The 15,118-nt window shown below is 35.9% G+C and overlaps 1 protein-coding gene across 2 annotated transcripts; it reads right to left on the bottom strand.

The window, feature by feature from the left end:
• Positions 1–753: 753 nt before the first annotated feature.
• Positions 754–9,780, bottom strand: LOC145912914 (peroxisomal bifunctional enzyme-like). 2 transcript variants are annotated; one of them, XM_083000360.1, is made up of 15 exons: positions 9,605–9,780; positions 8,856–8,960; positions 6,278–6,378; positions 5,951–6,078; positions 5,553–5,719; positions 5,322–5,484; positions 4,483–4,653; positions 4,157–4,311; positions 3,743–3,904; positions 2,995–3,123; positions 2,839–2,940; positions 2,484–2,629; positions 2,116–2,302; positions 1,221–1,380; positions 754–1,130 (listed from the first exon to the last, which is right to left on the bottom strand). In XM_083000360.1, exons 1-15 carry the CDS (start codon positions 9,737–9,739, stop codon positions 949–951), a joined length of 2,193 nt encoding a protein of 730 aa, XP_082856486.1. In that variant the 5' UTR covers positions 9,740–9,780; the 3' UTR covers positions 754–948. The 2 variants fall into 2 exon arrangements, with proteins under 2 accessions (XP_082856486.1, XP_082856485.1); XM_083000359.1 differs by lacking the exons at positions 8,856–8,960; positions 9,605–9,780 and adding an exon at positions 6,440–8,830.
• Positions 9,781–15,118: the final 5,338 nt, after the last annotated feature.

Genomic DNA, 15,118 nt, shown 5'->3' with positions numbered 1-15,118 from the left:
TAACGTGCGGCTTACATTCGAGGGTGGCTTATATTAATTTTTGAACACCTTCGCATGCGGCTTACAATCGAATAAATACGGTATCTGCCGGGTTTGACGTCAACTCAATGTGCCGTTGTTGCGTCACACCAACCTTTGTCTTAGTTAACACTGCTGCCTGCCCGTGCCGCGCTGACCTATTGCAAATTTAAAATTCTAGCCCAGTGTTTCCCAACTGGTGGCACGCAACGACATTCCATGTGGTACGCAAGCACCTATTTCCGTAATTTGCGGATAGTTCGAATTGGAAAAACCGTAAGTGTTCTCAAAATGTTTGTTACTTCATCCCCTAGGTTACTTTGTAACACTTAACTAGGTGGTACTCGTCGAAATTGTTTTACCTCCAAGTGGTACGCAACCACAAAAAGGTTGGAAATCACTGTTCTAGCCTATTGGCATGAGGATTTATTTTCCGCTGACTGGTTGATCTGAAACCTTCCGAAATTTGTGACTCTGATATAATAATTCGGTAAGCAGAATTTGCTTATTTGTGTATGATTTTTGATCGCTAATTCTTCAACTGTTTAAGTAGAAAACGCAGCTCCTTTAAAATTAAGCGATTTGTTCGTTTTCACGGAAGTGGATTGCGCGTGGCCACTATTATAGTAATTCCCCTGTTGCACTGTCCCGACGCAGGAGTCACGCCCATCCGCATTGCCAAGGGCAGCGCAACATCACAGTTGGGCGCACTCTCTGGATTTCTTAATTGCAAGTTTTATTTTTTTAAAAGCATTATTAGTGATGGAAGATACATTTTAACACACAATGAAGCAAAGAAAATATAAATTTTTCTGTCATAATTAAAGTAAATAATTCCTGTAATAATCAGGTTCACAAATTTAAGACAAACACAATAATCATGAGGTTTGTAAAAATTAATTATGTTTTTTAGCAAAATTTAATGCAATATCACAATGATATCTTCCATTTCTTTTTTAAGTAGTCTTTGGATAGCTTTACCCAATCATTTGGTGCTGGGTTTTGAAAATTTTCGACTAAAAATATAAGCAGTTGACTGGGCTTCCAGTGCAACTCCTTTTTGTCAGACTGTTCCCAGCGGCGTCTCAGCACATCCAACACATGTGGCAGACCTAAAATTTAAACAGAAATTATAGTTGTTTTATTCTTCACTGAATCCTCTTTATAGTCTTGTGGCGCTTGTGGAAAAATGTTAAACTTACCAATGGTATGTGAATAATACATAGGCCCACCAGTGTGCCGAGGCCATGAATAACCATTCACCCAAACTACATCAATATCTGATGCTTTTGATGCAATACCTTCTTCCAAAATTCGGAAACCCTCATTAATTAGAGGAAACAACATCCTCTCCAAAATTTCCTGCTCAAATAAAGTTCTAGGTTGTTCACTAAAAATTATTGACTTGCTTTTTTACTTAAGTTTGTTTGACATTGATGTTATTTTTCGGCAAACACTCCAGCTCCACAGTTATATAGAGGTGACCAGACTGACGTCACAGATCGTAGATAAGTGGCACATGAACCATACAAACTTGCTTTCCATTTAAAGATCACCAGAAGACCCTTCACCTTTCATCCGTAGTGTACAAACTCTCCTGTTCGTGAGGTCAATCCTTTATTGGAGAGACACCAAGAAACTTGTGCACACGCATCGCTGAACATCAACGATCGTCAAAATCGGAAGTGTGCGAACACCTGTTCGACAACCCGACTCACCCGCAAATCCTTACGTCGCGAGAGACAGGTATCGTCTCCTGCTGACGAAGTGCTGTACGTACAACAGCCATAGCTTAATGTGGACAGTACCAGTGTATTAATTGTTTATCGCTTTTACGGAGTATGACTGATAGCAATGACACATGTCGTCAACACCCACGTCAGCCTTAGCTACGATCTGTGACGTCAGCCTGGTCAGCTCTAAATAACTGTGGAGCTAGACCAACCACGTCATTTTAAACGGAAGATGGCATAACTTTTTTTTTTAATACGTTCAAACTTTTTTACTAAATAAAACATGTTAATGTTTTCAGCACTAAGGACTAGTCTGTTTATGCTCAGATTTTATTTTTGAATGCCAATTTTGTCTGCCACAAACCTGTTTGTATATTTTTCTTGTTGTGAACTTGTTTCTTTTCCTGTAATCATCTATTAATTTTTTTACAAAGGGACTTGGAATTGGTTTTCTGCCCTCGTAATTATACCAACCCTTCCAATTAGTTTTTTGGCCACATCGTCCGGATTCAACAAGCAAATCTGCCAAACTTGAATATCTCAATCCATTTCTAAAATTAAAAAGAAACTCCTACATTTTACAAAACTCATAACACTATTTAAAAATTAACTCCAAAGTAACCCAAACACATCACAGGGATCTGGTCCAACTACAATACAAGTTGATGTTTTAATTTGTACCAAAAAATATCCTGATATTAAAAAGCATTTTAGGTACAAACATACTGCTACCGTATTGTTTCTGGTGTACCAGGAGGCTGGTCCTTCATGTTAAGACCAAGACCTTGTCTTACTTTATAGCCAACATCATTTCCAGACAAATCACCTACTTCGTATCTTCCCATAGGAAATCCAAAATCTTGCAATGCTTTATCTATCTAATTTACAAAATATTAGATTTATACATTTTGAACAATCTGTTAAATCAAACATTTGTGAACATTACTTTGTAACCTGATAAAAAAAATAGGCCTTTTTATCTTCTCAATTGTTTGGTATCGAAAAACAAAACAAATTTTTGTTAAAAAATACAATTTTAATAGTACATTATGCTGCATGTCATTTAATCAATTTAATGTTTGTTTGCCTCATGGGGATATGACCCTTCCTCAAGCATAAAATCACTTTCAGTTGTATAAGCTGCATACATCCTGTTCCCAACAAATCCATGACAGTTTCCAACAAGAACCTGCATATAGATACAATTAAGCTTTGGCCTATCAACTGTTTTTATGGTATGTACTGGATGTTTTCCAAGTATTTTTCCCACATGCATTACAGTAGCCAAAACTGCTGGTGATGTGTCTTCAGTGTAAATATTCTCCAATAATGGCATCAAGTGTGCTGGTGCAAAAAAATGCATACCTACAACCTGCCAAACAAACTCTGATTAAAAACGTAGCAAACATAAATATGGATTATAGAGGGTATTTTTGAAGACAATGCAATTTTTATTATTGAAAAACCAATTGAAACTGTCATTTTTACTTGTTGATGTTTGGAAAATTTTTAATTAAAACTTGCAACATAATATATTTCATATCTGACATGATAGCTGATACTGAACACCTAAATACTACAATGAGAGCTGCAGACAGGGTGTATACACGCACTGTTTCGACCTGTAAGGTCTCATCAGTGCAGCTGTTGATGTGGCACTGTGCTAGCTGGTAGACTAGCAGGCACACATATTTCCACTTTGTGGTACCTTTCGGTCAATCGTCGATATATTGGGTACCAAACTAGGTACCAATCAACACAGACGAACCACGTGTATACACCCTGTCTGCAGCTCTCATTGATTATTATGGCTCTTTTGCGCATAAATACTACAAGATTTCGAACTTTAACAAAGCTTAGAAAATAAGAAAAATAGAATACAATGGCATTGTCAAGTACAGAATTCTATGAACATTGTTTCTTGATGAGTAAATGTTTCACAGCATCCATGTTTTTATTCAAAAAAAAAACCTTAAGTTAAGTATAGTTACCATATTTGGCCTGTTTGTTGCATGTGCAATTCTCTTGATATTCAAAGCACTTGTGTTACTTGCTAAAATTGTAGATGGCTTACAAACACTATCCAAATATTTGAAGATTTTTTGCTTTAGTTCCATTGACTCGAACACACACTCGACAACCAAATCCACCAACTGTGCAATTTAAATTTTTTTTAGTAACTTTGTCCAATTTACGCTATTATTAATTATGACAGGATAAAGACCTGTTTTTAGTCTTACAACAATGATATATGTTTTGCTACAAGGACACTCAAATATGTCTAAAAATATCTGCCACACTCATGTATTTAACAATCCCCATTGATCAAAATAAGCACGAATTGCAAACATTATTCAAAATATTTTTAGAAATAAAATTCAGTCATTGCACTTTGTATGTGATACCTTTAAGTCATTGAAGTTTGAAGATGGTAGTAAACATGCACTTATCTTTTGGTAGATGCTTTTATTTGGTAACTTTTTAGACAATACATTTTGGATGTAATGAAGACCATTCTCCATTGCTGATTTATTTTGTTCAAAAACATAGACTATAAATCCTATGGATTCAACACAAAGAATTAAATCACCAAGACAAACTAAATAATTTGGAGATTAAAATTCAAGATTACTTTTGAAACAGATTACAATAAGCACATATATATATACATTCCAAAAGTTGTTGGTGGATTAAGAAATAAAGCTTAGTTTGACATCAGTTAATTAACTACCTTTAGTTAAAAAGGCCAAGGCTATTCCTCTTCCCATTGTGCCCAAACCAATCACCCCAACTGTCTTTACATTGAGAGGTTTATCAGACAAATAAGTGGCACCAAAGGAAGTTGTCCATTTATTAGCAGCTCGCTCAGCAAAGAAAGTATAAATAAGGGCTTTGGATTGGTCTGAAAGTATGAATTTGTTATATGTCACATAGTAATTAGCAGTAAATATATATATATGAGCATAGGCATATACAGGGGGCCCCAAGTGGTCTGGACGCCCCTTACTAATTTTTTGAAGTAGTTTTGTCTGTTTTGATAGTTCTAAATAAATGCAACTAAATTTTTTATCAAAATCCCTGTGACAAAAACCTTTCTTCAACGTTCACACGTGCTTGAACTAGCCATTTTTTCCAAACCTGGACCATTGTTACTGAACACATGGCATTGTTAAATGGCAAATGTCATTTTTTGTTAATCTACGCATATACATATTTATTCCCTTTTTGTATATGAATAATCAATTAAAAAAACTAAACCATTCTATTTATTGAATATGTACAACTATAGTTATTGCATAAAATTTTTTGGTAATTGCAATATCTGTTTTGTTCATCGGGTTATTTTCTGATTGTGCCCCCATGGCTTGGGGTCTCCCTACTAGTTCAACTGCACAAACCAGAACATTGTCAAGGCCATGTCGTTTTTTTGGCTATGTATTTTAATAAGAGTAATCCCATTTTTACATAATGATTAGTTACTGTTTCAATTCCTGGATACTTCACAAACATGGCAACCATGTGTGTAATAATCAACAAGATAGACCTTGACTTAAGATTTATAACACTCACCGGAGTTGGCTAAAAGACTAACTGCCTGTTTTTCAAATAAAATGCCATCTTCGTATGTTGAATACTTTGCATTCATGAGCGTGTGCCAACAAAGCAATGGAGCAACAGCACCTCTGAAACGCTTACCAAGTTGCTTTGCTTGTTCCACAATTTTTGATTCAACCTGAACAGACTTGTTTTAATCCTAACTATTTAAAAGAATTTATTTAAATGCCTAAATAAAACACACACATTATCTTCAGCTTTTATTGCTAAACATGACAGTCGGCGAGCTTCAAGGTTGTAATTTCCAATGATAATATCTTTGATAAATTTAATTGAACAATTCAAAAGGTCATCAGAAAAGACACGGTCAACCAAGCCACAGAAAAAAGCATGTTCAGCAGAATATTCCCCACCTAAAAAAATTTTTTTTACTGGATTAAGGCACACTTTAAACATCTTTTGCTGGTAACAAGTTATGTTTAGCCGATTCAGTAATATGGTAAATATAGCAAAAACCATTCCTTGGTGGAATAGGAATATAATTTGCATGCAACAGACAAAAAGGGTAATATATGCAAATATTGAAAAGTATGTCAATGTGTATAATCACATAAGGTAACCGACAAAAACATAATTTTTGAAACCTGAAGTGATCCATTTTAACCCCTCAATTAAACCTACAACACGAGGAAAACGCTGAGTTCCTCCAGCACCAGGTAATATGCCAAGTTTCACTTCAGGAAAAGAGAATCGAGCTGATGTCAATGATGATCTTTAAAACAGAAAGTGAACTGCCAACAAAACCAATTACATAGGCTTCATTAGAACTGTATTTGAAATCAAATAAATTTGCTCAGAGGGTGATGCTTGTCCTGAAACTAACAAACATCAACTGGCAGCTGTCCGTTTTTTCCCACATATAAAAAAAATAACAGCATAAAAGTATTTGGTACAGTTACTTTGTTACAAACCTGTAGTGACAACCAAGGGCAAGTTCCAAGCCCCCTCCAAATGCATTTCCATGTATGGCAGCTAATGTTACTTTTCTAGAGGACTCAAGTAGCATAACAATCTGTTTGCACAAAAAAATGCTAGGTCTTAAGACACATGTCTTTGTTGCAATGGTTCCCAACCTTTTTGTTGTCATAGACTCCTTTTCTTAAATCAGATGGACCAGTGCTTTTCAATCTTTTTAAAACTATCCGCACTTTTTTGTGGCACGAAAGTTTTATTTCCACAATTTCCAACCGCAATAAGTGTTTTTTTAAAGAAGCCCATAATGTACATTGCCAATACAAAGAAAACTTTAGTAACATAAGGAGTGTTTCATGACGAATTTTTGAGCATAAAATGTTGGGCCAGAACTCATTCTTGAGTCGCTCCACATTAACAAAAACAGTGGATGTGTCAACGACAAACAACATTGTGTTTTCTTTCCGGCAGTTTATAACAATATGTTGAAACTGTTGCGCCTCCTGCAGTGTTTGGTGTTTTTGTCTCTGCCATGTGATCTGACAAGTGTTGTCAATGTGTCCCTTTTTACTTTTTTGTGCCCCTGCATGTTTTAGTGTAGTTAACTTTGAAATTGCGGTATCAATACCTGATGAAGTCTCGCCGCATGGCAGACTAAACGTCAAAAAAAACACAAAAAATACAGCATATATATTTTAAATTGCAATATGCCTGGCAGCAACAGGACTTTCAGAACTCATTTTATGGAGCAGTTTACTATCAACTTAGCTTTTTTTTACCCATAATCACCGACATTTTGTTTTCTCTACAAGGATGCATCTAGTTTGGTGCCCAACCGATGATGGTGATTGTAAATTCACCACGAAGTAAAAGTCTTTGTCTGGCTGTTTGGTCAGCTGCACTGATGAGACATTATAGGTCGAAACAGTGACCATCTGTCTGTAGTTCACAGAAATGCATCATCTTGTATCAAAATGTCGCGAACAAGGATTCCAAACTTTCGGGAATTGGTGACGCACTCAGCAAGATTTTGTAATGTTGCACACAAAATTATTGATTTACTTTGTGTTGTGTCGGAATGTTGCAGAAAAATATTATATTAGCTTGAACAACATGATGAGGGTCGCACGTTCTAGTCGACTGAAGCATATATATTTTGTGAAGTTTTTACAGTTCTCAAGGTCAATGTGACACTTTATGCACACCAAAATTATTGTGGCACAGGCGAATAAAATTCTGAAATGTGGTTTACACTCTAAAAACTTTGACTCCATGTTTTGAGTGTATAGGTAACAAAATATGAAAACATTTTAGACTAAAAAGACCATTTATCGGGCGATTGTCATCTGCACCATGCATGCCATTCGCACAACATATATTCATAATCAGTGTGGATGGTCCAACAGGTTAAAAAGCACTGATCTGGTCTGTTCACCCCTATGCAAAAATTACCTAAAGCACCTGTGACGAACAAGTACAGAAGTAAATTTCTAGGAAATGGGTGCTGTAGTATTGCAAGGAGCAAAGACCAGACACTAAATCAGTGTATCTCAACCATGGGACTGATTAACAATAATCATTGTGATGTGGCACCCCGTATTTAGACATCAGCAGAAGTACATTTTGAAAAACTCAAATGGGCCCGCAACAATCCTGACACCACCAAAAGGGGTCTGTCAGGACAAAAAGGTTGAGAATCCACTACACTATATACAGTAAAACTTAGTTAATCCTGGTTCAGTTTATCTGGAAATTCACCTAATTTGTATGAAGTTAATTCACAACTAGGGATAGGCAATTCAGAATAGCGAATCCGGAGGATTCGAATCTTAAACTATCCGAATCCAAATTGTCTTCAAACCGAATAATGGGTTGCGTTATTTACCTTCTATGTACGGCAACTTTGCGTATTTGCGCATGCAACGGTGTTAAAAAATTAATGTAAGCCGCCCTCGAATGCAAGCCGCACGTAAATGTTAAAGGCAAACTTTGGTGCCCTACTATAATTGTCAGCAAATCTGTCGTTTAAAATTGTCAGGTAAACTGATAACTGTGTTTGATAAAAAACGTATTGATACGGCAGAGCGAGTTAAAGGTGAATTTCATTTTTCATTAAAACTCAGAACATCTTTATTTTCGTCAATCTTCTGCTGCGGTTGTGATGTGCAGGTTTGACAGCCACAAAATTACGTTGTCGCTTGGCAGGCAAGCACATAGAAAGCCTAGATACATTACAGTGCAATATATTTTTTCTTTGATTGTGCTTTGTTCTTGGAGTCATGTAAAAAAATCTTTTATGTTTATTGTGCTTCAGTGTACAAGCTAAAACAAAATAGAATAGGATTCGGTATTCTTGATTCGATTTAACTATTCTAGAATGTTCTAGAATAGTGTGTTATTCTATATTGCCCATCCCTATTCACAACAAAACTTTAAACAAAGGTTTGCAGACAATCCTCAACTTTGCCTAATCTCAAAAAACTTGTAAGATCAATCGAATCCGCTTTAATCGAATTCTACTGTATTTTTTTCCTGGCTTTGGGTTCAAACAATTGTTGAAAAATTTTGCTCACTCACATCATAAATGGTTGGAAAAGATGTTGATTTGGGGCTTCCAAATTCACTGATATCTGCACCCGCAGAAAACATGCTGTTGCTGCCACATATTATTATTCCTTTCACCTATAATATACATATTTCAATTACTCTAATATAAAATACAGTTGAATAAAAACCAATAAATAAGTATTATATAGAATCAAATTACATTGGTAAACTGAATGATAAGTTCGAATGATACAAAATCCAAATCAAGTGCAAATTTTTCTTCAATAAACTGAAAATACGGACATAACAGGACCCCTGATGTTGCTTATAAAAATATGATGACCTTGTTGGGGTTAATCAAAAATGTCCTGAGGTTTTACCTCAAAATTGTTGAGATAAAATCTCAGGACACAACAGCAAAAAATGTATAAAAATAAGGATGCCTAGACACAAAAATAGTACCCTACTATTATATTCAAGGCCTTCCTTCCTTCCTAACTAAAAAAAATATCGCAGATATTCGGCTGCAGAAACTCATGTTGGAGATTTTTATAACATGACGTAACTGTTCGATACACTTTTAATGCCATGATTATCGCATTCATATTTATAAAGCTAACCACAAGTAACAGTAATTTGAAAGCAAAAATGTGTATCATTAAATTACGAAGAAACAACCTGTTTCCATTCATATATATATTTGATATAATCTAATGACAAAAATTTTGTATAACAGCAGAACTGACTTAAAATTACACTTATTTTAAAAAGGTACTTACTTTGTCATCCTTTATAGCCTCAGTTATTAAACTAAACAATGTACTTCGTACCAGTTTGCCCAATGCATTTACAGGAGGATGATTTATTGAAACCACAGCAATATTTTCTTTTATAGTAGAAGTAGCCATCATCATTTGCCAACAAAGATGCAATCAAATACTTATTAACATGACCTAAATCTAGAAAAACACAAAAGCGTTGTTAAGTTTTAAAAGTACATTATGTTTAATTTTGAATATGTAGGTGTCCAAGGCTAAACTGTTTTTTTAAGGTAAGTAACCAGCAGCCAGCATAAGATAATGATAACAAGGAAACTAAGCACTGTTTTAACAAATTAGAAAGGCATTAGCAAAAACTTTATTCAATGCATTTTATCAATATAAAAAAGACAAAATGGTAACAAGCAGAACAGTGTGGCAGGTACATTGATTGCTGCTTTTTTTGAAAGCTTTGTCGCCTTGAGATACAAATACTACTTCTTCTATAGAGTAAAATAGATGTTGTTTGTGCAACATAGCTTGCCGATAAGCATTAAATCCAAATTTACAATTAAGTTTGGTCCATTACCTAACTTAAATTTGCAAAAACAAAATTTACTTTTTCTCTACTGTATTTTTAAGTACAATTGAAACTAAGCTGGGCCAATGTCTGGCCAACATTTATCAACAAGAGTATGTGCCGGACCACCTCTAAACCATGTTCATAATGGAGGGGTGCGCTAAGCTGTGTTCGGCTGGGCCTACTATGTTTTAGGCAAGTTTAATATTTGTGGAAAGCTTAATTTACGTGCTTTCGTTTGGTTGTAAATTGAACGTGGGGCACATAACAACAACAAGAGTTATCAAAGAAAAATCGACGTTTTTTTTTCATATTTTGTAAGTATCAATTCATATTTCTGCAAGTGCCCCACCTAGTTTCCCAACTATTATCATATCTTTTGAAGGGTTTATGCGCGTAGAATGCTTTGTCGTAACAAGTTCAGGCCGCCGATCTTGACGTATGTCATAATACGCATATTCCCTCTGGTAACGATTATGATGTATTAAAATGTGAACCTTGATCAAACTGTCTGGCGATGCCACTGCAATTGGTGCCCACAAAAAACAGGCACATATGAAACAAACCAACAACAAACTCCATTTGCATGAAGGTGTTATCATGATCTGCACATTTATCTGCAGATGGTTTCTGCACGAACGCCGCGCAACTATGGGCGGCCAGAAGGGTCACAGTCTGAATCAACACTGCTTATTTAACCAACATGTTACTTATTAAGCAACGTGTTGCTTGGCGCCAGAAGGATTAAAATTCACACGTTGCTTATTTAGCAACATGTTGGTTAAATAAGCAACATGTTGGTTAAATAAGCAACATGTTCGTTACTTAAGCAACATGTTGTTTAGGCAGACTTTTGACTATTTTGGCCGATCACGGTAGCCTTCCAGCAAGATCCCATTTAAGGAAAAAAATAAACGAATCTGGAATCTTTTTGTTGACGTAGAACCGATAAACTTTGGAAATATGTTTGTTGTAGATGTACCTTTAATTTTATGCAAAGTTGTCATGACTGTGTTACATGCACTTTAAACTGTAAACGCTGTCGTTTCCTGTATTACTGCGTTTTTTTTGAAGCAATCTGTATGAACCCATATGCCCACTAAAAGTAAGTAATTTTATTGTTGTTTGAAATTAATTAACGTCTTGCGTATATGATAGTTCGCAATTACATCCTAAAGTTTGGATCTTATGTACTACGTTTTCTTAATGTTCAGTACAGATTTTTTTACATCTTAATCAGCAACTTAATTTCAAAAACAATAGCCTACTACTTTTGTACAAACGACTACCGTATTTTACGGACCATAAGGCGCAATGTAAATCCTTTTTTTTCCTGATAAATTGATCGTGCGCCTTATAAGCCGGTGCGCCTAATGTATGGATCAAGTAGTTTTTATTGCCTACCGGTACACTCAAAACCAGTACCGATACTATTATTATATAAATAAACCACCGTCTTACACAATAAACTACGGTAAAAGCAACTAGCAACTGTGATATTCATACTATTGTGACTTGCTTACATTTATTACGTAACAAGTTTTTGTTTAATGAGCTTTATACGGTAACCCATACTCCTTAAAATACGTTGCGTTCTATAGCCCGGTGCGCCTTATGTATGAACAAAAAAACTAATCAAAGCAATTTATTGACAGTGCGCCTTATGGTCGGGTGCGCCTTATGGTCCGTAAAATACGGTATGTCCTAAAGATTTAAACAGCCGTGAGTTATGTTCCTAAATACTACTTCAGTAAACACGCGCTCACAAGCAAATCTTTTGCATGACAAGCAAATATTCTGTATTATAAATAATTGTCATGCGACAAAATAATTACATACAGTTAATTTCTGCAAAGTATGACAAACTTACAGAAACCAACCAGCAAGGCGAACAATGGCCGCTATACCGCCGCTACTGTTTTGGAAGAACGATACTTTGACTTAAAGTGCATATGACACGTAAAAATAAAACATGTTAATAATCAAACTAAGATATGTTCATAACTTTAGAACATTTTTGGCGAAAAAAGTAGCTTGATACGGCGACTGGTTTCTGAGATACAGCTGATCAAAGTCGCACTTTTGCCGCTGCGAACGAAATCGTGCGATGCGAGATATTGTTGAGTGACGTCATAGAAGGCGCTTCGGTCGTGCGCGAGTGCTGGCAGCAAGCCTTATGCGTAGGAATGGAAAACATTGTAAAACAGGTTTAGCATAATATTGCATTAAACAGGGGACAAAAAGTGAACAAGTGCAATAAACGGATTTTTATGTTAATTTACGCTCTAGACAAATGGCCGCTGTTCGACCTATTATGTCTTATTTAGTTGTGTAATAATAAACCAGTTACTGGGACAGGGTGTTATTGTTGTTACAGCAATTATGATCAACCACTAATGTATTTTTCGCAATATAGTTCGTAACTAGAAATGTTGGAATCGTCAAATTAAATTTAACACAAAGGGTAGGTTAAAATTATGACATCACATTCAAAATGGCGTCATGTGATGTCACATAGCAAAGAAACGCACCATTCCCGTCTTATCGAAGTACAGAGTAATGTTGTTTCTGCTATACCCTATGGTCTTCCGTTAATTAGGGACAAATAAGCCTTTGGTTTGTGACGTCACAATGACATATTTTTGTGTGATGCAAAACCCTGTCCTGACCTTTAAGGTAACGTAATCTGTGGATTTTCCTATGTTTGAAACTATTCGATATCTGCAAAGAAGGCGCCTTCTCCTATCTAAACAATGTATTTTTTCGACGCAAGCGCCTTGTGTAATGTCCTTTTCTCCTCACCGCAAAAGGTTTACGATTTTTGGTCGCCGTTACTTTTAGTGCAGTTTTCTACATTTTTTAGTTGACGCAGAACCGTAAAACTTTGGATATATGTTTGTTGTGGATGTACCTTTAGTTTTACGCAAAGTTGTCATGGCCGTGTCATATGCACTTTAAGGCCGTAACTCACAATTAAATCCTAAAAATTGAGTTTTAGAGGTCATTTGCCTTCGTGCACCTGGTAACAGCAGCCCAAAAACAGTTACAATACATCTAATTCTAAATGCATTGTGCAGAGGAGGGTTAGTGACTTAACTTTGTTGCAAATGGAGGGTACTTTCTGTGATTCATTTTTTCACAAAACAAACCTAAACTTTTTTTTGCTTTTTTAGCCAAAATAATGTCCAACAGGGAGGGTAAAATGCCCCTAGGGGAGCGGTTAAAGTAGTTATCTCGAATAAAATTTTGACCAGAATTTCTAGACAAGGGTCTGGACTAACAGAAAATCACAAATTGAGCATACTTTCTGTGACTCATTTTTCCACAAAATCCACCTCAATATTTTGGTAGTTTTTCAGCTACATGTTTAGCTAGAAACTCTGGTCAAAATTTTATTCGAGATAACTACTTTAACATTTTTGTTTAACAGCACCAATTTACTGCCTGACTAATTACCCTGGAAACCATAGTAAAACTGCCCTAAACACGCTGAAAATCGCTCTGGCAACATCCTGTTCATTTGCGCTCATTCATCCAAAACACTTGCACCCATGCATGACCCATTGCACACAATTAACTCTGTTACGCGGAAAATACTACTACACCGGGTCACAAAGTTTTTTCCAAACTTGATTCACATATAAGCCTTTTTAGAATAGAAATCTGAACGAATTTTAATGGTTAGGTGCGAACAGGGCAACTACCTGTTATTTTTGGTTCTATATTTGACTTGAAATACTACCCGAAATCGTAACTTTCATATTCGCACAGATTTCTATGTTACGTAGGCTTATATGTGGATCAAGTTTGGAAAAAACTTTGTGACCCGGTGTAAAAGTATCTTTCCTGTTACGCAGGACAGAGTTCGAGAAGGGCATTTCCCAACGAAGAAACTCTTTTCCATAGAAATACAGAGGAACGGCCTTCAAATTTATGTTCAGCATTTCTTCGGCTTGAATGAACTAAAGGAGCAGATATTGGACAGAGTAGGCCATTGGACAAAACATTATCATTATCTTGTGACATCTCTCCAAGCTGTCACACAACACTTTTTTCTCGTGGTTTTTCACTACTTACTATTTAGATTATTGTTAATACCTTCTAATTATTGCTTCTGAAGGAATAATGATTCATCAAGACATTTTGTACCAATGGCAATAATACTATACATGAACCATCTACCCATTCAGCTATAACATTTCTATTCGCACAAAAAAATGGTCAACCGTGGTGGAATGGATGTCTGTCAAAATTTTACACTATTTCTCATGTACAGTATTTAACCAATTGTTGTGCTCCACTACGCTTTTCTTTCCTGTGCTGCTTTTTTAATATTTCATTGCATGATACTTTGCTGCACTGTAAACATTGGCACATGTATTTATCTCCACAATCTTGAAAAAAAAGTTGTTAAAACTAGGGATCTTTTTGTTGTCAGCTGATCGGTATGATCTGATACTATACTACTACTATGTAGGATTAAGTTTTTTTATTTAAGGTAATAGTTTTGAATCTTTTTAACATTTTAGTTATATTCTCACATTATCACAAGATACATGTATAAAATATTGGTTAAGGAAGTATTTAATATCAGGAACGGTCAGATTACAAACTACACAAACGCATGTACATAGTCAGGCCGATACATCAGATCCCTTACACCCTTACTAATAGTCTATCAGTGTATAAGCCGGCCGAAGATGCGCGCAATTTGCACAACCCATGCAGCAATAACTTAGCCCTCAGAAACACGGGAGATACAAAGCCAAGAGGGTCGTAAAATGAACTGACAGCTGAAAGAATTCCTTTATGCGTGTGCGGCCTGCTCGAAAGTTAGACTGCATCCTCGGCTACAGGCCAATCGATCATTTTCAGGGACTGACTCCAAAACGCACTGGTCGTTGGAGAGATACTTTGTCAATCGAAATTATCATCTGATTAGCTGGTCCAGATGC

This window comes from Ascidia mentula, chromosome 9 (assembly GCF_947561715.1).
Source record: "Ascidia mentula chromosome 9, kaAscMent1.1, whole genome shotgun sequence".
Classification (NCBI taxonomy): Eukaryota; Metazoa; Chordata; class Ascidiacea; order Phlebobranchia; family Ascidiidae; genus Ascidia; species Ascidia mentula.
Note: the sequence above shows the minus strand (reverse complement) of the source record. Positions and strands in the feature narration are given on the sequence as shown.

What these genes read in the sequence shown, in the direction of transcription:
- LOC145912914 (XM_083000359.1), bottom strand. Translation starts at nt 6,730, where the DNA reads ATGTTGTTTGTCGTTGACACATCCACTGTTTTTGTTAATGTGGAGCGA. An exon ending in GCCCTTGGTTGTCACTACAG is followed by an intron (nt 6,079 to 6,277) that starts GTTTGTAACAAA and finishes TCTGTTTTAAAG; the next exon opens with ATCATCATTGACATCAGCTC. An exon ending in CAATAAAAGCTGAAGATAAT is followed by an intron (nt 5,485 to 5,552) that starts GTGTGTGTTTTA and finishes AAGTCTGTTCAG; the next exon opens with GTTGAATCAAAAATTGTGGA.